Consider the following 24,705-nt stretch of genomic DNA (forward strand, 5'->3'; position numbering starts at 1 on the left):
GAAAGTTTAACTCATCAAACATCATAATAAATAAAAAATATAGTTGCCAGCAAATAATTTATCCATTTCTACTAATACAGCAAATAAATTTAGATACATTCTTCCTATATATTTCTAGTTCTTCCAACAGATAAACTGTTAGCAATGTTCACCATTAATGTTAAAGACATGAACAAAAACACAACCTCTGACACCATATACACACTTATAACAAACTCCAGAATGTTGGATTTTCGGAAGGTAAAGAGTTGATGAGGGAAATTCCATTTAATCTCTACCACCACAGACTTAGAAAATGCATGTCACTTTCATATTATTTTGGATACTTCCAGCAAGTGAAAATTTATACCACTTCCCTACAGGTATACTTGTTTCATGTAAATAATAATATGCTTTTAGGAAATGTATGCAAATTTCCCTTTAAAAAATTATATATATATAAATATATAAATATATATATATATATATATATATATATATATAAAGACTTTATGACATCATAAACTGAGAATCTTTCAGATTACTTCAAAACATATATATATAAATTAAATTTGTTTCCAAATTTAGATATTAAAGTGTACTATATGAAACATTTCGAAAAGTTACTGGTAACATAAGATTCCTGAAAAACAATATCTTCAAGGCATTTCAGTTTTGCTGATTCTTGAGTATCTTTCAAGGGCTCATTGCTTGACAGTGATCCTGAAACTAAACTAGTTGGAGAATTATATTAGAACTCACAGACATAATTAGTGAGAAGACAATCATGCTAAAATCATTATAAAGACTATGGATGTTTGTTGTGAAGGAAATATTAAGTCATCTATTCCTAACAACAATGAGCAAGCAAGTAAGCAGGCCAGCAAGCAAGTAAGTAAAGGCTAGCAAGTATGGTGCAGAAGCATGCAAGCTGAAAAGTTCATTTAACAATTAGAAAAGCATAGAGAAGGGAATAATGTATTAAGTCTATTAAGTAACTTTAGCAAGAAAGTAATGTGATCATCTAAAAATAATTACACTACATGCTAATTTATTAATTAATTATTTATAATGAACTACTTCTGTTTATATCAAGAAAAATATAATTCAGTTCATTAATTTTGTCATAATCTGTTATTTCAGCCATTCAAATTTTGTATGTTCCTACTTAAATGATACCTTAAAAAACATGTTTCTTTTGAATAGCATCATTCATGATTGCTGTAGGATTGACTTTTTGGTATCATGAATCTTACATCACATATGTTAATTATTTTTATTTATGATTTAATGCTGTCAAGAGTGTTGCAATGTTTTTCTTCACCACCACATACAAAATGGCTCAGACCAACCATATTCTTTCCAATGGGCATCTGGGTCCTCTTTCCTAGGGGGTAAAAGTAGCTAGAGCATAAAGCTGGCCAATCATTTTAGTCACATGCAGAAGTTAAGAATGTGATGATGTTACTTTCAAAGTGTGATGCTTAAACATTACAATAATTTAACTTCATCTTACAATGCATTACCTACTTTCTTTTGTTTCCTATATAAAAATTATATAATCTTGAACAAAACATTTAGAGAGTGTTAATATGTGATATCTCTATATTCATGAACTGACTAAATTTGAAATTATCTTTAGAATACAGAAAATGTAATATTAAAAACTCAATGCTTTTAACAGGTATATTTTGTAAGACTATGCAAAATCAGTTATTTATATTTAGGAAATTAGGAAATGGAAATGCCCCAATTTTCCTTTCCAGTCCTTTAAGATAATTCACCATCTCATTTGAAACTTCATAGCATCAGCAGTTCTTATTGAACTGTGTCATTAACAAACCCCTGAATAATCAATTAAAGTCATTTAGAAACCTCTGTTGTAAGGAGTCAACATCGCATGCAATTTGCCTTTAACATATTATTTATTAAATGGTCTAATTCAATTTATAATACCAAGTTTTAAATGATTATTAAAATAAGGTTCTTAATTAAAAGTGTAATTTGAACATTAATCAAAGGTCAAAATACTTAATAAAAAATATTAAACTGATTTTTACTGATTTTAAACCAATGGAAAACTTACTATCTCAAAAATAGTAACTCTTTTGTACAGTTATTACAGTCAACTCATATTCAGACATCAAACTTTGTTTATTCAAAACTGGACACAAACTAAAATACTACAGCACAAATAAACAAATTCAACACAACTGTTACAAACAAAATTAATAACAGTAAGTAAGTTTTCTTTTAAGTTGAATCAAATTTGAATTCTCATTGACAAGATGGGATTCAAGTTCATTCATATATGAAGATAATGCATTGTATCACATGGATGTAAACTGCTCAAAAGAGTCTGTCACAAAAACTTAATTTCTTAATTTTCTAAGTGTGGTGGTGAACTGATTTTTTGCAACAAAGCTCACACCAGCCACTATCATTCCTAAGGATTTGAAAGAGAACAGAAGATTGTCTGTGATATGTAAAACTGAGTTGGGATTTATAAGTTTCTTTTGCCACAAGAAACTGACTAATGAAAGTACAGGAGTTGTCAATCTTGAACACCCAGTTACTATATTATGTACTTTACATTTCTTGTAATGCCCAAGAGAAATAATTTAAGGGAAGTGATAATTATGTTCTATTAAGTGCATAAAAATCTTAAATGCCAATTATTGAGGATCCACGCTTGCAATTTAAAAGTCATGTTTCAATTTAAATTCGGTTCTTTTTTCCATCTCTCATTTTCTCTGGATTTTGTCTTGAATTATTTTTCCTGATGTGCCACCATGACTGAGTTACTTACGTGGATCCCTCTGAACTAGAAATGCTGTTGAGACTGCTTGCACCAACCTCACCAGTGGTGGAGTGTTTAGAGGGTAGGCGGTGGCTTGAGGAGGGTGCAACGAAGGGGTGGTTGTGGCATCGCAGTGGTGGAACCACTTCTTGTGACCGCTGAATACTCTTGCTGCTAGGGGAGCTACGGTTTCTAGTGCCACCTTCTGCAGGTACGAAAATATACAACCAACAAAATAATAACACAAATAAACATTTGTGTTTTCTTAACAAGCAAAATAGTCAGCAGAAGATGGGTTGTTATTGTTAAATCAATTTAAAGGCTGAACTTCAAGAGCAAGTGAGAGGGAATAAGGGATATAAGCCTCTACAAATAAATGGAATGAGAACACCAGCCAAACAATTGGACCCACAGATTCAAGTCTGACAAGTATAATTAGTGTGGCTTTTCACGTATGTAAAAAGAAATAAACTAAAAAGATATATTATATTATTTACATGTTTCCACTGCATACTTCATATTTACACATACACATATATTTAATTTATTTCAGTTTTCTAATACTGGAAAACTATACACTAACCATTTATACCACCTAACAAGTTCAAAGTCCTTGAAATTTAAAAAAATAAACAAATAAATGAAATAAAACATCAATGTTATGCCTTACCCCTCTAACATGTTACAGTTCATAATATAAGAATATCACATAAAAGAAAATGTTTCAGTTTGTATGACTGGAAAAAACACTTCTGTAAAATTATTACTGATTCCAAAAAATACACGTACTCTACTTAGAAATATGGCAACTGAACCTCGAGTCCAAGGTATATAAAATAATTCAGAAAATGTCTGTAGAACTCCTATTTATAATTACATGTAACATGTTTTATTTTTTCATCAAAAATTCTATAATGTGAAATCCACTAAAAATATGTTATTAAAACAACTTCAGCACAGTTTAAAACCTACAATTCATTCAGTATGATTATATATTAAATTAATTCACAATACAATGCAAATATTTAGTAGTGGAACTAAATAATCTAGCAAAATAATTTATGTATATTTCATGTCCTCAGCCAAGAAATACATATTCCATACAGCATAATGCAGCCATAGGTGAAGCACAGAATAAACTAAAAGCAACATATCAAAGATATGAATTTTGATTAAACATGTAGTTGCTAACTAACTGAAAGTATTGTTTTACAGTGTAGCAGATTTGTACTCCTTTGTCTAGTTCATGTTTGTTGGCAGGGTATTCTCATTTTTTTCTGACAGACATATGCAGTCATACTCACAAATCAAGATGATGCACTTCTCCAATCATCTCAGCAGCCTTGTGATGGTTAGAGGAGAGGAACAAGAGTTCATACTGGCATCACGAAAAGGGCATGCATTTGTGGCTATTGTGCCATTTTCATTGAGAAAAAATAAATAAAATATTGGCATTATCATTTAAGAACTTGCTTTCTGCTACTTGAATTTGTAGTTTCAAATCCCATTATGTCTGCTTCTTGGCTTATGAAGAAGGCAAAATTCTATTCTTCACTTCTGAATGCATCTAATTAAAGATTCAGACCTATACAAACTTTCTGTCTTCATTCAGTAAGGAGGAATAAATAACGTATTGTAAAATAAAAATTTATTTGAAATTACAGAATTATAAGATGCTAAAAATTTAATGCTGCACTCAGTCATGTGTAAAATATCTATAACATGAAACATAATTTTTAATATACAGGTGTGTGCTGAATGATCTAATACCACAAAAATAATATGCAAGGTATATTACTATATAACTGAAAAACATATAGTCCGTTATTTTACTATAATAAGTTTCAAGCTATTAAGCAATCAAAGAAACACCTTCACTGAAAGAAAAAAATATAAAAAACTAAGTTTTACTCAAATACATCATTGTTGCCAGTTGACAAATTTATTTTATAAGTTGCATGCAGACATTGTTATCTTTTTGGTGTGCATCTTCTGCAAGTACATATATAAACATTTACTATGGTAAACAGTAAGCAAGTACTTAGTCCTGAAGCACCAACAGGTAAGTGAAAAAGAACCCAAAATATTACTGATATTTTTAGATGTGATTGTATGTGTTATAAAAAATACTGGACATGTATTATCATCATCATTACTGCAACTGTGAATAAAGAGAAAACAGGATCTGGAAGGAGCTAAAAATGGGAGAAAACATTGGTAGGGTCTCCTTACCTGGTGATTCAAGTTGCTTATAATTTTTACTTCTCTTCTCATGAAACTCAAGTTACAGCTCTGTTTACTCTAAATTATCTAATTCCCTACACACTACTCTGCATGCCCTTATATATGATGCTAATATATGAGTCTCTCCATTCGGATATTACAAGCCCTAGAAGCACAACTCATGTCACCAACATTGTCTTGAATTATAACTCATGCTAAATAATAGCTTTCTTTTTACCAATCGTGAAGATTGTAATCTAATGAAAATGTGAAAAAATGTTGGAAATTAATGAGGCAGTGCTTCTTATGGTCTGCACAGTAAATAGTCAACACTACAGGAATAACAGACAATACATAACGCTTGATTCTATGTCTGTTAAGTAGCCAAGTGGACATTCAGCACAGCCAGTAGCACCTAACCCTGATCATCAGCCCTTGTAAACAAAACACCCAGAAAAGCCACTACATTTTGCCACTACTAACAATTCCAAATGTGTATACAATATAAGGTGATTTTAATCAACTGCAGGAAGCCAGGAGGAGAAGCAATTTACTATATATTTAAGCAGTGATTTCTAATAATTACTTTTCTCCAGGCAATGTATTACATTTTAGCCAATAAATTCCAGATTCATGCTAGTAAATTTTATACCTATAAATGTGAGTACATTTAAGAATCAATAAGTTAGGAATTTTAAGTAACACACAATGCAAAATTAACATTATGTCAAAATGTACCTGAGTTATATGTTGGAGATGTAATTCATTTTCTACTGCCATTTAGATTAATTATTTTTTACCAAATAAACTATATTTTCAGTGAGGAATGTAATACATTGTAAAAAATATTACATAAATCAAGTAGTAAGCACTCTAAGTTATGTGTGAAGTTTCTACTATTAATACTTGTAGACATTTACTTACTCCTCCAGACTTGTAGAGTGAATGGGATGGTTGGATGTGGAATTGGTGTAAATGATGTCAGCATTATCAGTAATTAAAGCCTGTGAACCGTTATACAGAAATGAGGTTCAAATAGCTGGGTGTTGGAACAACAGTCAATATGTTACGTCTCTTGTCCCTAAAAACAGCAGTGTTAGTTGGAAAGCAGAGTGTTATTGTGTCTTCCATATCCCATGAATCTGATTGTCTGATATATGGAGCTGGTTAAGGACAGCCATGTGTACATTGGACCATGGATAAATAGGACTAAGAAAGGAGAGTACTTCAAACTTCCAAACTGACACACTTGAAAAAGTACAATTCTGTTTAATTATAGACTATTATTCAACTGATTATTTAAGATAAACTTTTTGTAACCAAATAGTGTTTATGGAGAAACAATAATTGATTATATTTAATACAAAGTTGAAATGTTGGATGCAGATGAACATTTAGACTACTAAAAGACTGTCATATATAACTGCCATTTCCTAATGATGCTACTCTGCCACTAATTTCTATTAAGTTTCATTTCTTGGCAACTTATTGCTTTTTATCTCTTTTATGGCAGAATGTAGATTTTAAGGCAAAGAATATTGAGTAAACATTTAAAAAGCACTATTCGCACTAGACATATTTTAGGATTTCAAAAGACTAGTATAATGACTTCCTTTATTATTTATTCTTCAACACTGACACAGCAAGTTTGCTCTAATGTTTCAGAATTATGAAAATACTGAAATTAATACTAATTCTATTGCGCAGTCTTCCTTGAGCAGTTGCTTGTAATTCAACCAGTTGCTTTTATGCAGCATCAAGGTTCAATGCCAAGTTAAAAAGAAAAACATACCAATGGACCATAATCTGATCCAGATCAATCCATTTCATACCTTCACATTCTGTTTCTCTATGAACTGTTTCAAAATTATCTAATATTACTTTTTTCCTTTTTGTCTTCCTTTATCTCTTAATTTCTATTTCTCTCTCTGTCTTTCTTAGAAATTACAAAATGTATGTTATGTAATAAAATTTGGAATTATATACAAAAAGCTTCAGTAGTTTTATGAATATGTAAGTCAACAGATGCTGGTCTATGTTCTCATGGAAACCAGAATTAAAAGATGGTTGTCTTCTGGGTTGTAACACCATGTAGCATGGTAGAAGTTTACCAACATTTCAGAGGTCTTCCATTGCACTGATGATGGAGGCAGCAAGGACCTCTGAAACATTGGTAAACTTGTACAAAACCACATAGTACTACAACCCAGAAGACAGCTATTTTCATACTCATTGCCATGAGAACCTAAAACCCTAGTCAGAACTTAGTCCCCATCCCAAAGAAAATATACCACATCACCACCATAAAGATAAATTGGCACACAATATTACATCAATAAAGTGGTTTCATGTTAAGTGGTAGTTAAACCTGTCCAATCTAAACCATATATGAAATGAATATTAAATTTCATGAAAATCTATTAAATTGTTACATGTACATAAACAAATTGACAAAGTAATTTTAATGCATTCCACAGGGATGCAAAAACACCACAGAAACAGACTTCCAACAATAATTTGGTACCTGGAAATTTCATTGCACATTCAGAACCAAAATTCAATGAAGGTTAAAATTTATACTAAAAGTACTAAATATTCTACACTTGATATAATATTTAACTGTTCTTTTATATCTTTTATATTAATTTAAATTTAGGTAAACAAAAATCCATCACATTTAAATTAGCACAAGCAGTACCAATTTAGGAACCAGTAATATGTAAAGCGCCCATTCTGATTCTGTATTTGTGTCCTAAATGAATGATAAAACACTGTCTCCTGGAACCAGAGCAAGGGTTCAGAAGTATGATTCTGAAATACCTAACAGAGCCCTAAACAAATATAAATGATCTCCATTATGGAATTCTATGAATCAGATAACTGATTATCAAGTGTGTCAGTTTGTAAGTTTGAGATACATTCCAGATTAACCACCATTTCAATAACTAGCAAGTGATAATCACTCTGTTATGTCACACTATATTATGTGCAGCACTAACTTGGTTCTGCAGTATAAATTTATTTTTTGATATGGTAAAAACTAATAAGAATCCATCTGCTGTGATAAAAGCTCACATGGATAAATAATCTTGTATCTTACAAAGCTGTAAGATAGCTGTAGTGAACTCATCAGTTATATTACGATGGGCAACTGGATTTAGTTGGTATCTGTAGATTAAATGGTTGGAAAGGCACAGTGTTATCGAACCTGTCTCCATCCTGTGATCCCTCCCCATCACTTGACGCACTTGAGCCTTGTTTCACCAGGTGGCGTACGTCGTCTGGCAAAACCTCTTCGCTTCTATGGACGGTAAACGAAGTTTTGCCTTTACGCCCAAAACCTAATCTACGTTTGCGACCTGCAGGTGTTGCCACAAGGCAACAGAACAACAACAACAAAATCATCACCCAACAATAATACTATGGATCTAAGAGGAAAATGATTTTACATTGGCTAACAACTTGGTAAATAAAAGCTTATATATGTAACATGAGTCTTGTCAAAATGAGAACAACATGAGCCAGCTTACAAATCATTACCTAAATAAACAAGTTATACAAAAAACAAAAACGAAGAACAATTTACGTATATCCAAAACTAAACGACTTTGTTATTTACATGATTCAGTAATATCTGACTAAGTGGTTAATGACTGAAATTCAATAAAATAGCATATATCAGTTAAAATAACTAATTTAACTTATAACATTAGGGCTTAGAAATTCTGAATCTTTAAGAAAGGTTTAATAATAGGATTTACAATTACAGTGAAACTTCTACAATTTTAATCCAGGAAACTCACATTTTTGCATACGGCTGTAAAATAATTATTTGTGCCTGAAAATGCAATATCCTGTATCTCTGGATTTACACTATTATAAGTAAGTTCGTAACATAGAAATTTCATTGTATTTTGCTGCACTGGAGTAGAATAAATCTTCTCAGAACAGAATAATGATAAGCAGTATACCTTCACAGAAAATATAGTGAAAAAATTACTTATCACACTATATAATACTAAATCAATTGTAGTCCTAAGTAAGCTGATTAATGTTGATCAAATTCAATAAACAGACATGGCTATAAAGGTAGAAAAACCAATATATACACATTCAACAACAAAAATGATTATTCCAAGTGGCCATTGGGACATTCTCAATGCATTCTGACTTACATCTTTAATCCCAGTAAAAATTCACAGTTTGACAACTAACCTGTGCTTAAATCTAAACACAGATAATGAGAAGTGTTTCAGAACAGCTTTTACACATTATATTTAAAGCAAAAAAGTTTTTGTTAGTGTGCTACTGACCTATGGGTCCCAGAAAAGAAATTCCTAATATAATGAACTTCTGTGAACTCTGCTGTACGCTAGGTAGTGTTTGCAGTGCCATGAATATTTCCATGTAGAAGAAAAGAAACTTAAACGCAATCAAGGACAATCTCTGATTTCAAAGTACTCTCAGCTTCCTTAAGTATTAATAAGGAAAGCAGTGACACAGAAAATGACTTTAAAGAAAGGGAATCACTCTAAATGTTGGAGAAATACTGCCTTAAAATGTAATTAAAACTGTTTCATTCTTCATGCAAGGAACACTCCCTCTTTGAATAATACCAACACATCTTAATAACACACTAAATTTTCACTATACCAACATTTGACTTTTGTATTATCACATAATGAAAGATTTATATTTTTTTGTGAGAGCGCACAATGAAAGTATGCTACATGAAAAACACACCAAACTGACATGTTTGTATGTTTTCCATTTTGCAGATTTTCAATATACATGGTGAGTTTTGGGACTTTTGCGAAAATATTTTTAGTAAAATAATTTAAACTGAAAACTCATATATCTCACAGACAGAATCTTTGGAGATTAGTGGATTGCAACCATATTTTATAAATTTATCATGCAGTGTACATTAATTTAACATTCAGCAACTAATTTCTCTTCAATATCCATACATACGAGTAAAAGAGGCAAAAACTGGTGCTTAATAAAACTGTTTAAAAAAGTATGAACAGAACCAAGGGAATTGATTCCTTATTCAACAAGTTATCAAATTCATTCTCTTACAATAGAAAATCTTCATCTGTAAGTCTTCATATTAGATGTGCAGTCAGAAAGCCCAAGAATTTTAAAAATATTTTCAACATAATATATCACTAAATACAGCTAGAATATGGACCTTATTATATATTAGAGATAAAATTAACGAAACACAAATAATGAAAGTACAATTGAACTACTAAGTGTTAAATATATTTTAAGGCCAAGAGTAAGTATTTATATACAAAAACGATAACATTTACATATCAATAACTGGACAGTGTTCTTGTTCAGTAAGGAATTTAACCCCCCCACCCCCCAAAAAAATCCATGAAAATATCAACCCGGTATGCAATATCATAAGACATAAAATACGGTATGAAAAATCTATTAAGTTTGTTAGTAATATGTCAAGTTGAGGGATTCAACTCAGTGGGTTGGGCAGAATATTTTGTGTCTTTCAATATAATGATATATAACTACCAATATGTCATGTCACTAAATAGTATTAAATGTCTGTAACAATAAACAATAATTGACTAACTCTACAGAACTAAGTCCTTCTTGAGAGATATTAATAATACATTCAGAAATTTCGAGCCTTTTACGGAAACTGAAGGATCATTACCATGTTCACAAGAGCCTGCCACCAGTTCCTGTAACCAGCCAGGATGGTCTCTATATTTTATATATATTCTGTGTTGTTATATATATTTTACCATAATAATGCATGAGATTATAAAAGTTACATATTAAGTATATAGTTTTATATACATGGATATTCTGTTTTGTGATATTCTTTTATACGGACTGATATTGCAACAATGTGTCTGAAAATTTTGTACATGTCCTGTATCTTTATACATATTTTTAACTTCAATCATGCAACTGATTATGAAGAACAGCACTAACACCACTACAGTGTAGTGCACAAATAGTGAAGACTTGTGTCCATAATGTACAACTTTGCCACACATAGTGCAGTAGATCATGATAAATTAAATATGGTTGTTACCACATCAAAAGTTTTTATTGTTGTGATGGGGTGAGTGAGAAGTATGCATCACATACAGAGAATATGAATACCACACAGTTAATGAACTTTTCCCAAGAATAAGACACACTAATATACTGTATTGCATATACAATCACATTATTAACAGTTGCTTTTCAATTTTAAGTTGTATTTAGAGATAGCTACTATATAAATATATTTAAAGATTTGTTACTAAAACCATATCAGTATTCATAAGAATATCACATGAGGAAATTTTCATGTATAGAAGAACATGTACTTATATACAACCTGAGTTGATTTTATTTGCAATTAAATTTCACATGTAGGTTTGAAACCTTTTGTATAACAGTGTCCAGTTAATTACAATAATAAAAACAGTGTTAAGTACGTATATTTGCTTCCAGAAATGTGCCCGACCTTTTTTCAAGGGAGGAGAGGCACTGCACCACTGCTCATTTCTCAGGTTTCTTCCTGCAAAGACTTCACTAGGATGAGCTTCTGACATGTGGAGGAAGAACACGATTGGTTGGATGGCTGTTTGCAGTAGAGCTTCGATCAGCCAAAGGGGAAAGGGCAAGCAGCTCTATGGGGTTGCTGCTGGGAACAAGCAGCTGCTAAAGGGAGAACTGACCAACTGTCAGGATCTAAATGAATAGGAAGGAAACAAGTTAAATAAAGGACAGGGAAGAAGCTTTGATCAACATTGAGGATCTTAAAAGCTTTAATCTTACATGAGAAAGGAAAAAAGAAAGGATGAAAAGCACAGGGAAAGTATCCAAGCATTACCTGTAATTACATCAGTGTTGACACTTTAAAAATAATAGTGCTGTCATATTCAAAAGAGAGGGATATAGGGAGTCAAGCAAAATGATTTGATGAATTGAGGTAAAACCTCTAGAAAATTATTTGATAATATATGATTCAGGAAACAGTTTAAATATATTTACCTATTCTTCCTAAAGAAAACCAACCACAATACCAAATACTGGAATGAGTAATTTGAATCCATAAAAAATTATATTGTTCTTGGTCTCACCCTGGCTCCTGTTGTGTGGTACTGGGTGCTATTTCCCCAAGGGCAAAACAGCCGAAGCATAAAAGTGACCACTAACTTCCTTCCAGTGCTGAAGTTAATTACTGTGTGGATCTTCACTTCCATTCTCCCACATACCTTCTAGATGTGGTGCTTAAGCACAAAGAAAATTTTGCTTTTATCTTAAAAAATTGATATCATGGCAGAATTCTTTAAAATGTTTTGATGTGAGCCCTAGCTGAACAAACATTGTGAGGGTGTTTTATGTCTGTATGCTATTGAATTCTGAGAGCTCTTCTTATTTAGCTAAGTAAATTAAATATTAAAAGTAAATAAAGGATTCTGCAACTATAATCAATATCACTGTTTACCACTAATGGTAGAAGTCATGCAGTCTTCTAAAATTTCCCTCAAATCTCATGTTCACAACACAGAAATCATCAACAAATCTTAAATAATTTCCAATTAGTAAGCAAATGGCTCATGTCTGAGAACAAAATAGGTAATAGTGCTTCTAAGAATGTGTACAAAATGTCGTGGTTGAACTGTTTGAATTCCTCCTTCACATTCAGGAAGTCCCAGATTTGAATCTCCGGCCAAATACCAGCTATTCTGAGGTTTTTCATGGCTTTTATCAATGCTTCTATCCAAATGTTGATATAGAACCTTAAAATAGGCAATGGCAATCTCCATATACTTTCCAATTCACAATCATTCTGTCATTCATGAGAACTGAAAACAGATTTTGAATTCCATCCAAGATTTAAGTCTGATATTATTACAATATAAAGATCTGAACAAAGCCTGACCTCTGTGATGAGGTAAGTGAAAAATAAATTATGAATAAACTACAAAACCAATCCACATTATGCAACTGAAAGAAATATATTTATGTTTTTAATGGTCACTTTATAATTATAATGCTGTACATTACAGTCTGTTTCAGCAGTATATTACGTGTTGAATCAAGTATAAATATTTTATTTTCTGTGATAAATTTTGCAGAATCACAATGGATAATCGAGGCTCTACAGCACTGCAAGGTAACACTATGAAATGCTTATTCATGGCCTTCTGCTTTCAGTAATGTTACACAGCCAATACATTAATATTAAATTGCCATATCCTAGAACTATTAAAATTCCTACAACAGATCTCAGAAACATATGATGTCATAAAAACATGCACAATGAATGACCTTGATGATATATGCATGTGAGTGGAAACAAATTGCATTAATTATTTAAACAACCTCATTTAGTTGTTGTTTATGAACATCTTATATCCACTGACTGTCTTTCAGATGAATGAAAATTGATTACCATAATGTGTATGTGTTGGTGAGGAATGAAAAGGGAACAAGTGAACAGATGAGTGATAACCATTCATCATAGCATAATAGGTCAGCACTGTGTCTTCATAAGATGGTACTTCCTTTATATTGGTTTATGGAGTTGACACAGAAACTGCTAAAGAAGGAAAGTTCTCACTGGAAAATTTACAGACTGCTGCCCACAAATGGTATAACAATTCAAGTCAATGGCTTTGTGATGCAGGTATTTTAAGTGACTGGATGAAATCAAATATTACATTTTGTAATATTTTTAAAGAACCATATTCAAGGCAAGTTCTTAAAAATAATAACATAATTCACAATACACATTCATATAGACTGAGTTTTTACTATAAACTCATTTTAAATTAAACAGTCCTTCTGCTATGAGAGTGCATATTAATACACTCAGCTCATACCTTTTTTGGCTCATACTGCATGGTACTGTGAAATATACTATTTTTTCTATTGGAAAGCACTGATTACACAGAACATAAACAAACCATGTCCTTAGGTTTCTTCCTAGTGAAGAATAAGGGCAATTCAAGGCCTGATTACTTACTAATTATTAAAATCAGTAAATTACTTCTAACAGACAATTTGATAAAATTATCTATCACGTGAAACCAACCAACATCTACTAAAATAAAAATAAATATGTATAAATACACTTTAACCCACATAATAATAAATATTAGTAACTTGAATCTATGTGTTCATTTTGTATATATAATGTTTTATTCATACTAGTTATTGTCAGCTGAAAGAATTAAGTCATAGATCTTTTGGTAAGTGATGAAAAATTAACACACAGTGTTGTAGAGTTCAACCGTAATGCTGTTCAGAGACCAGGTAAAGTAAATTTTAAAAAATGAAATGAAATACATGGAAATAAACTGTATGGAGTAAAACCATTTGGATAGAATTACTTTTAATATCTTAATCCTTTTCATACACAGCTTTTATAGAAGAATGTAAATAACTCCTTTTGCTTCTGTATTTTCTTAGTAACGCACATTTTATATTGTTAAAAAGTCACAAATACGTGTGGTTTAATTTATTATTTACTCAGACAAATCAGAATTTTGATTCAACTACTATATAGTAACAAACACACTTAAATCAGAAAATAAAGAGTTACAAAACAAGATACATTATTTTTAGCACTAAGATAATTAAAAGAACCTTAAAATGAAACATGGAATTTTAAATACTGTACAGTGAAAACTCTTGAAAAGGATTAGGCATAAAGTACACAACATAAAAATAAAATAAAACTCTTCATTACATCAGAAACAAGAATCTAGCAAATTAATTTACTATGATGATTCTTTTAGATGTTTAAATGACATATAACAGAGGCAAAGGTTTATTTAATTTTTCGTGCTCTTACATGTGAATTTACCTTTATATTTTTCAGGAATAAATACAATCCACATCCAAATTGTCTTATCCCAGAACTTATATCTACTATAATTAAAAAATAATAAAAGAAAATATACCTGATCTGGAAACTGAGTCATACATACGTTTCAGGATAGTTAATTGTCAGCAGGATTAAGACTGAGCCATTACTCAAAATTTATAACTTACACATAGACAAATTTCTATGACAATACTAGTTTAACTCCTTGCAGCCCAGCGTGCTTACCCAGGTTGAGTCAGCATTTCTTGTACCATTCAAAAAAGGATCACAAATGTTAATGATACATCCAAAAGGATATTTTACTTGAACAGACCAATAGGAAAGGAGTTACAATATAGCAAAACAAATTAAGAAGGAAATTCTTTCTTACCTGTAGCCGAGAGCTGGGAAGTAGAACTACTTTTCTTGCCCAAACCTATGAACGGGCCACTAATACTTCCACCACCTCCAGTAGGTTTCCTGCTCCTCTCACCGCTCCCTGACATCTTTTGTCGCGACCCATCCATCCCATGATGATGTCCCACAGCTGTGTCACTCAGGCTGCCATCTGTCACCACATAGAAGACAATAATACAGAAATGAATGTGATTGTAGAGTGCAAATCTGATTATGGAGTACAAGTTGGCATCAGCAGACAGGATTAACAAATGTACTGTATGCAAATTATAACAGAACTTGTACTACAATCATCTCTGAATCTCATGACAAATGCTGATAATTTTCATAGCACTGCTCAGCACTCATCAGTCTTACACTCATGATTATTCATGCACTAACATTGGAAAAGACATTTAAGTACAATGCAGCTAACATTTCAGATAGCTCAAATTTTCTAGCCTTTGGAGAATATGCAGTGATACAGCACCATATCATATTTCATATCCATTTTCAGCAAGTATTCTCAACCTTCTTTTGCCTCCAACAATTTATCTTTAAATGAAGTGCATCATTCACATGTATTCTTTAAGAGTAACATGGGCAGAGCACGTGATATGTCTGGAAGCAATAAGAAATACATACACAATTTTGATCAGAAAAGCTGAAGAGAAGAGACCACTTGGAAGGCCTAGATATAGGTGGGAGGATAACATTAAGACTTATCTTAAGGAAACTGAGTGTAAAGGTGAAGAATGCATTCATCTGTCTCAGGATAGGACCCAGTGCTAATCTTATGTAAACACAGTAATGAAGCCCTGGGCCCTATAAAAGGTGGAGCATTCTTTCACAAACTGAACAACTATTAGCTCTCATGAAGGCCTCTGTTCATGGAATTATTTAGTATCACTAAAATCATTGAAATAAACACTGCCTTTGAACAAACATGTTCAGTTAAGTAACGAAGCACAAACAAAATTAGTAAATAAGGATTAAATATTTAAGTTGGTTGTTATTATGACTGAATGTGTATAGGTCAATTTGTACAAAAACAAGCTATAAGATCAAGATATTAAGGTACTTAATGAAAAAAATCTGAATGCCTACCAATGAGCATATTACAATATATTTACCTTCACATAAAATAGTTCTTTACATCTTGACTAGTTCATTTTTACACTCACCAGCTTTCTCATCTGGGGGAACATCTGCATTTGACAGACTACGGGTGAAGATGTTCCTCTTGCTCCCTGAACTACTGTTGGCCCCTTGTGCCCCACTGTGATGGATTGCCATGTGCTGTCCCCCTCCACCTCCACTGCTACTACCATAGTCACTACACTCATTGCAAGGTAGCAGACCATTCCGTGCAGAATGGGTGTGTTGCAATTCCAAATTGGCAGTCATGATGGGTTGCAAGGGGGTAACAGCATAGGACATAAGCAAGGGATAGCAATTAGCATCAACAGTCTCTGTTTGACTATCAGCTACTGGTTGTTTGTGGATCATGGGGCTTTTGCAATATGCAAACTCAACATAGCTATGTTGTTCTGGGAAACCTCTATCCTTGCTAACATTAATCTCTAAAGTACTGCCAACATTATTGCAATTGCTGATGATTACACTTTCATGTCCCACATTACTAATTTTCTTATTGTTCTTACGATAATCAAACAACTCCAAGTCACCTACATTATCATCTATGGAATTTTCAGAATCAATAAAATATGTATTATTATCCTCATCAGAATTTCTATAACCAGCTTTACCTTCAAGAGGTGACCTAATTTCCAGCATTTCACTGATTAAGGGCAAACAGGATAAAGCATCCTTGCTAGTACTGTCATCTGGTAGTCTACTGTTACAGGATTTCTCACTACAGATTGATACAGAAGCTGTTTTGTAGCCACTAGAAATCCAACTGGAATAAATCTCTGGCATACAACTAACTAAATTAGTTTGGCGTACAGTGCAAGCATCATATAAAGGAGCAGAAATGTGGTTTTTATCAATTATATCACAACTTGTTTTGCTGTTAATATTACCTACAATGCTGCCAGCCAAACTGATCAACTCTGACTGGCTTACGGAATGTCCTAATAAGTTTCTGGTGCTTGTTGCACACAGAGAATTATTGTGTGCTGTCATTTCTGAATTTCTTCGACTTGCAATTGCACTATCTCTGTCACACTCTCTAGCCCCACAAGAGAAATCTGCGCTGTTATTGTTTCCTACAGTAATACTCACTTCACTTTGCTCTTTTTTATTGTTCAACAGATTTTCATTTCTGTTACAGCCAAGAACTTCTTCATCTTTGAATACAGCACACTTACTAGCTGATCTTTCAGGAATTTCATCCTGTTCATCATTTTCTACATCACATGATTTGTTAGTTAGACACTTCATTGTTCTAACAGTAGTATTTAGCTTGTGAGGTACATCCTCCATGAACACTGAAGATATACTTTCAGATGTAGGACTTCTACTGACAACTTTATCTGAAAAACTATCTGCATTTATTTTATCTGAGACACTGTTATCATCATCATCATCATCAATATTTGAATTTTTACCCAAATCTTCCTTTAAGGAACTTAATCCACAAGGTTCTGAAGATTTAATAAAGACAGTGTTGTTCCTAGTGTTACTAACCTGATTTGTGTTGTAAGAGCCTAACACTTCAACAGAATGAGACGCTCTAATAACTGCATTAATACTGTCATCTTCAGTTTTCATAAATTTTAATCTTCTATGTTCAGTTTCTGGACAGAAATATTTTATAGGTACTTCTTTAAGTGAAATTATTTTTGAGCCACAAAAGATGCTTTGTTTTAACTTTTCAGATCTTGTCACTCTGAAATTGCTTTCTTGTGATTTAGCATCTGTCACTGTATTTATTTGCACACCTACACAAGTTGGTATTTCATCTGCAATCTCAGATCTTTGGGTGTAAAAACTGGAGTTAGAACAATGCATCTCAGTCTCAGTGCCACTGTATTCACAATCACAGCCATTATAATGAGGACATGGCCTTGAAAATGAACCTGTTGGTCCAATTACATTTAAATTATGAGCACGACAAAAATTTGAGCTTCTGAGGTTAGCACAGAATTCACAACCAGAAACAGAAACAAATGAATCATCTTTGGGTTTTCCCACTGAATGTAGACATAAATTTTGTGTTGAAGTCTGAGGTCTATTATTTGTTAAATGCTGGTCACTGTCAACACATTCTTGGTTATAATTTCTACAGTTCTGATTACTGGGTATAACATTTATCATGGTAAGGTTTTGTTTCAAATGTGGATGTCTAGGAACACTACATCCAGTACAAGCATTATTGTTTGTCAGTGGATCACATTTCATTACATTGTTTAATGAAGCAGATGACAAAGTATTCAAATTACACTGACTGGTAGCATTATAATTACATGACATGAGATACCTACAACTGCAAGACATGTTTGAATTTATAGGAATTAAAGTAGAACAGGGAGGAACACATTCAGATAAACAGGTATGTGAATCTGATATACAGTAATATGGATTAGAATAGCTAGCAATATTTTCTGCTCTGTAAAATAGAGAAAATTATACATTTCAGTTCTAGGTGTGTCAGTTTTTGGAAACTACCAAACAACACATTAACACCATTGTAAAAATACTTGAAATTAGTTTCAATAATTAATTTTATTACTGCTTGCAGTAATCGTGTTTCTGCATTTACAAAGTTTCAAACATCAGTGCATTAAAGAATATTAATGTTAAATAAGTAAGTATACATTTCAAAGTAGTACCTTATTTATGCACTATGAGTGACTATTTCAGTTAAGATTGCAATCTAATATATCATAGTGATATTAAGAGATTCAGAAACTAAAGTAAAATTAAAGTTTGTCATTCATAATTTAGTTAATCACACACTCACCTAAGCCCTATGGACCCAAGTGGACGCTCTGACTGGGTGGAGAAGGCACTGCTCGTGATGCTTACAACACTTTCAATATCACTGTCACCAAAGTCACCCATCACATCTTTGTCAGGTGAGAGTGAATGAGGAAGCCTTATTTTCTGATCAGCACAATGCATGGTACTACGTGAAGGCAGGTCACTATCACTCCGACCACTGTAGTTTCGGTCACACCCTAGAAACAGTGTTTACGAATTTTGTGGCTTAGAATAAATGAGACAGGAAATACATGCATCAACATGCAATACTACACAGGCTTTGCAGATGTTTCAGTTAATTTGTGTTCAGATGCAATCTCATTCCTAAATAATGCCCACACACTTGATTTATACTAAAGTATAAAATGCTATCTGCAATGCCTGGCTAATATTTCTTTAAAAATTAACACAAAATACCCACACTGGGTCAAATGCTATAAAAATCACAAAGGAATTTATATAAAAAACACTTTTTACTTCAAACAATACCATTCAACAGTATGTACATTACATTTCTCTTCAAATGATAAATTCTCTCCACCCCAAATTGCATCATAACATGAATTTCATTTTTATATTCCTGTGTGACTTAATGTTTTGCAAACACATCATTATTCAAACAGAATTATGTACATGGTAAACCTTTATCAGTGGACGAATTTTCTCCAATTATAAAATAAACAGAAGTATAGTTCATGTACAAACCTGGATTGGTGGTTCTCCTTTGAGTTTACTTAAAGTTAAGCATGCGAAACATGCTGAGTAAACACTGCGTTCCACATGCTCCCGGTGCAATATATCAATGAAGCCTCAAATTGTCCTTGTTCATTCCAACCAACTTCACTGTTCTTAGGACAAGTCTTCATGTCATGTTTATTTTTAAACACTTTTCACTTTGACATTACTTTTCACTTTAAAACTTTATGTTTCTACAACATTGAAACACAACCAATTATCTAAGTTCTTCAGTTAAAGTACTAATTATCTCAGGGGTTACTAGTAAGTTATTAATGAATAATCTAACCATAAAAGCAAACAAATGTTCTGAAATTGTTTTCCTTCCTAATAGCGGCCACTTAATGTGTCTGACTAAGCAAATTACACAAATAACTTTGAACATTTAATTTGTTAGAGAGCACCCAGAAACAGTCAATGATCAAGGAACCTTTTATACACTTGTTTGTAGAAATAAAATATGACATGAAAGTAAATGGAGAAGAATGGTGTGGTACGTATCAAGGAGGTGAGCAATCATCACATCGTCCGTGCAGAAGTGAGCGAGCATCTGATGGCGGCAGCTTAGGATGACAGCTTCAGACAGTAGCAGCAGCATGGCAGCCGCAAGCACGGAGCAAACAGCGATGCAAACAAAGCTACTCACATCATTAGCTAAGGCAGTCTATCAAGCCCTCACAATAAATATTATTAAAGCACATTAGCTTAATGGCATAATAATGAAAATTATTACAGAACCCTACAAAACATCTAGGCTAACAGCTAGAATATGTCAGTGGTTCTCAACCAGTTGTAAATGATGACTAATTTTTTACAGGCCTTGCAAATTTATGGTACAGGGAAAATAAATTTTATATATATATATATATATATATATATATATATATACACATTAATATACACTGTAGTTTTGATGTGTATAATAGCACTATGATAAAGACAAGATGATCCATGTATATTCTGGAGTTCATATCATAGAAAGAAAGGAAAATATCAAAGGGGTCATCAAATTTTAAGCTTTATCTGCACTAAATTTTCTGAGTATATATCCATTTATCTGCACTGATTATATGCTATAGGAATATCTGTACAATACTGTTATATGTAAACTGCTTAACCTCTTTCATATATGTACATAAATGTCAGCAACCAGCAGACTTACATGCACTTTTTTATTTTATCTGTATATCAGCAATACCTATACTTAATTTTACTTACTACCTATGAAATCTTTTCAAATTATGATAAAATCATCATCAACATCATAATGACGATGATAATAATAATTAAGGCACTACACTAAAGAAAGTAATCTCAGAAGTAAAATTAATAAATGTAGATAGTATGACACTGATACAGGCAGTAAAGAAGGTAAGGGAAAAGAAAGTCTAGGACAGTAGAAACACACATAGAGTGGGGCACCAGAAACAGTCAAGCAACTTGTAACACTTCATATTATAATTCTGTTTCCATACCATGCCATGGTTGGATGGTTTCCTGGCATTTCAGAAAACAGGGCCTGGTGCCATATGTATAGTCCAGGTCATGAGCCAGTTCAGAACTCACTGTTTTGATTGATGTACATTTGAAAAATATGAACACGAATCACAACTTAAGGGACCTAAGTTCCAATTTTATTATTTGTAACTATACATTCACTGGTCAGAACATGAAATTACCCACTGCCTCATTTCCTAGATTATAAAAATTCGAGCTAGGCCACAATTTACATGATTTTCCTTAAATATGGAGGCAGCCACATCGTCTGAAATATCAGTAAATGGCTACCACAACACAGTGTCATAAATAATGCAAACGACATTAGTTATAAATTACCATGAATGTCTGAAGACTTGTGGCATGTTTCGAAGTGCATAGATAATTAAAAATTGTGTTTCTAAAAATCTGCGTCAGGGATTTTATATTATCGTGGAATAATTTTCTAGCCTGACGATTACATATCATGTCAGCACATACGTGGCTAAAAAGCAAGGGTGTTAAACAGTTTCTGACAATGTTTGACATTATCAGAGGAATATTTTTCTTTAGGCATTGTCCACTATCAAATAAATAAGATATATGATATTTTAGAGGCTGATTCTTGCTCTGACTTTAAATGAAAGAAAGAAGGGATTTATAATCTCCCTGATGACGGAGGCAGTGTGACCTCTGAAACGTTGGTTAACATCGACCAGACTACACAGTGCAACATCCCAGAAGACAGAAATCTTCAAAGAAGGAATTCTTTATCTGTGGGGTCCAGTGGCAGTCATCCTTTCTGTATTTGAACCACTATGCCTTGCTCTGAACCATAAATATTAGCTTTCTATTGGTTTACTGGTTTAATCTGGCTCAGGATAGGATTCAGTGACAGGGTCTTCAGAACATATTTGTCAGTAATGAATCTTTGGATTTCATAAAAGACAAGGAATTTCTTTACCGGTTGGGTGACTATAAGCTTCTCAAGAAATATTATCTTCTACGGATTTAGTTTACTTTGTGCCAATATATTGATACATGTTTTGCATATGTATTCATGTATTTGTGATACACAGGCATACATATAAACATTATATATTTTGTTACCATAACTAGGTATGAGTGAAAAAGGGAGAAAACTACACATTAAACAAAAAGGGACTCATGATACTATCACCAGTGTGGGCACAACCCAGTGGCTGAGAAACACTGAACTAAACAACCAAACTTAAACAAAGCAGAATTTCTATGCCAAGTGCTCATGCATTGACTATATGTTTCATAGAATGCATACTCACGCCACATTCCAGAGCTTCGTGTCCCTTGCATCATCTGCATTCTTTGCTTCATCATACGTGCTCGATCCTCCAGATCCTATCAAGAGGGAAAGTGTATAAGAACAGGTTGTTTTTAAATTTTATTTGTTATATGTTGATCTGACAGTAAGTATTAGTAAAGAGGCTAAGTAGATTAGACAGACAAAGACTTATAACCTGATTTAATGAAAGCCCTATTACAGCAGGTATGTAAAACACTGAACTTGACACAATTTAAATATTAGCATAGTATGACCTGTCATTTTTAACAGTAATGAACATCTTTTGCAAAGGACAGTGATCATATTGTAGTTCTACTCTGTTCATTTTTTGTTTTCTTTTATACCAACAATTTGTTGTCAGCTGTGTTTTGAAACCTTTGAAACTGTTGTGGGAAACTGTAATGAAAATCTAGGCACTGCCTGAAGTTTTTAAAAGTCACTGTCCATGCATTATGCAACACAAAAATTATAATTTACAACTCGGATACTCTTATAAGGGTGTTTAAATTAAGTTTCACAAGTTTAAAATTTAGCTTCTATCAGAAAATAAGAATATGTTTACATTTCACATTTTGTATGGGAGAATAATATTAAAATATATCTAAGGAAGTGGTGATGTGAACTGGATTATCCTGGCTGTAAACATTTAATGACTTATGTTACAAGAGTGATAAAAGATAACTTCCATTTTAATGGTAAAGAATCTTAGTAACAGGAAATCAAAATAAATCTTACTAAGGACCATTATCAGTGAGTTAAAAAAACTGCATTCTACTACACTGAGAAAGTGTAAAGTAATGGATACCTGAGTAACACGCTCTTTAAGTACTTTTTGCAGTGCATGTGGTATCTGTGGAAGCTGGCGTTTCTTGGGTGAACCAGTAGGTGTGGCAGTCGCTGAGCGGGAGAAACGTGGAACATAAGCATGTGAAGGAATAGACTGACCATGGAGATGCATTCTACCCTCCGGTGGTGACAGGCTACGATGGTCTCCCATCCGACGTGGGCTTTTTGATCTGCTCCTAGAATGGAGACTTGGAGAATCTGTAGGAGCTGCAGAATGTGAACGTTGACCCATCATACCCTGACCTCCATTCTGGAAGAAATTAATAAATCAAAATGTAGTACTTCTCTCACACTGGCCAAGTGCTTTCTTATCATATCAATAATATCACCATCCTTTCTAAAATCAATGAATCTTACAAAACATAATTGCTATCAAAATCTCAACCAACTAGTGAGACTATTATATTATATAATGAAAACATTAAAAACAAAAATTACAAGTTTTATTATGTCAATATTTCCTTCTATTTACATGTTTGACAACAAATACAAATTCTTCCAACAAATAAGATTTCTCTAATATGTAATAATCTGTATCAGGATAAACATAACATAAATGTATCCTACACCTTTCTGAAGTCCATCTGTTCTTCCTACAAAAAGTTCTGTTAGTTTCTTTAGTTGACACCTTCATATAAACAAATGCTTGTGGCATTTAATACATTAATTTCTGCCAAGGTAAATCAGGTTTAGCACAAAACTGAATGAGAGAAAACTAAAACAAAAACAACTAAAAATCTAATTTAAACTTTATTAAACTTAATTGTATGGGAATAGTGTATAGTGGGGAATAGTGGGTTTAAATTCCTGTATTACAGGGTTGCCAGCTGGATTTTAAAACAGGTGTTAACAGTCTAGCAGCATGCTAGTGTAAAGCGTGACCAGCTGGTCTGTATACATAAGACATAATACATGGTTGAGACTGATGCTAGCTGGTAGTTGGGAGAGATAAATCCATGTAATTTAGCAGGCACACACACTATAGAACAACAACTGTTACTTCCTTTATTATATTTTATTATGTAAAGTAAAGGGGTACACAAAATTTCATTAAAAGGAAAGGAAGATGAGAAGAAAGTAATTTACTTCTCATAATATCTTCTATTACTATAATTATATTTAGTTTTGCACAGTGCA

At 32.6% G+C, this 24,705-nt stretch overlaps 1 protein-coding gene across 12 annotated transcripts in view; it reads right to left on the reverse strand.

The window, feature by feature from the left end:
- Window positions 1–24,705, reverse strand: part of Rim (Rab3 interacting molecule) — a 98,912-nt gene that overhangs the window by 19,196 nt on the left and 55,011 nt on the right. For 6 of the 12 annotated variants that reach the window (XM_087355514.1, XM_087355513.1, XM_087355516.1 and 3 more), the window contains 6 exons: window positions 23,528–23,818; window positions 22,703–22,778; window positions 19,171–19,387; window positions 16,427–16,578; window positions 15,238–15,414; window positions 2,789–2,984 (listed from right to left, as the gene is read on the reverse strand). In XM_087355514.1, the coding sequence (XP_087211640.1) occupies window positions 2,789–2,984; window positions 15,238–15,414; window positions 16,427–16,578; window positions 19,171–19,387; window positions 22,703–22,778; window positions 23,528–23,818 (1,109 nt within the window). Of the gene's footprint in view, window positions 1–2,788; window positions 2,985–8,210; window positions 8,362–11,492; window positions 11,574–14,679; window positions 15,112–15,237; window positions 15,415–16,426; window positions 16,579–19,170; window positions 19,388–22,702; window positions 22,779–23,527; window positions 23,819–24,705 lie in introns of those variants that run through there. The other 6 variants (XM_087355524.1, XM_087355515.1, XM_087355523.1 and 3 more) reach the window with 5 other exon arrangements.

Source organism: Zootermopsis nevadensis, unplaced genomic scaffold (assembly GCF_977971745.1).
Source record: "Zootermopsis nevadensis isolate Lab colony 2312 unplaced genomic scaffold, Znev_1.0 Znev_ptg000024l, whole genome shotgun sequence".
Taxonomy (NCBI): Eukaryota; Metazoa; Arthropoda; class Insecta; order Blattodea; family Termopsidae; genus Zootermopsis; species Zootermopsis nevadensis.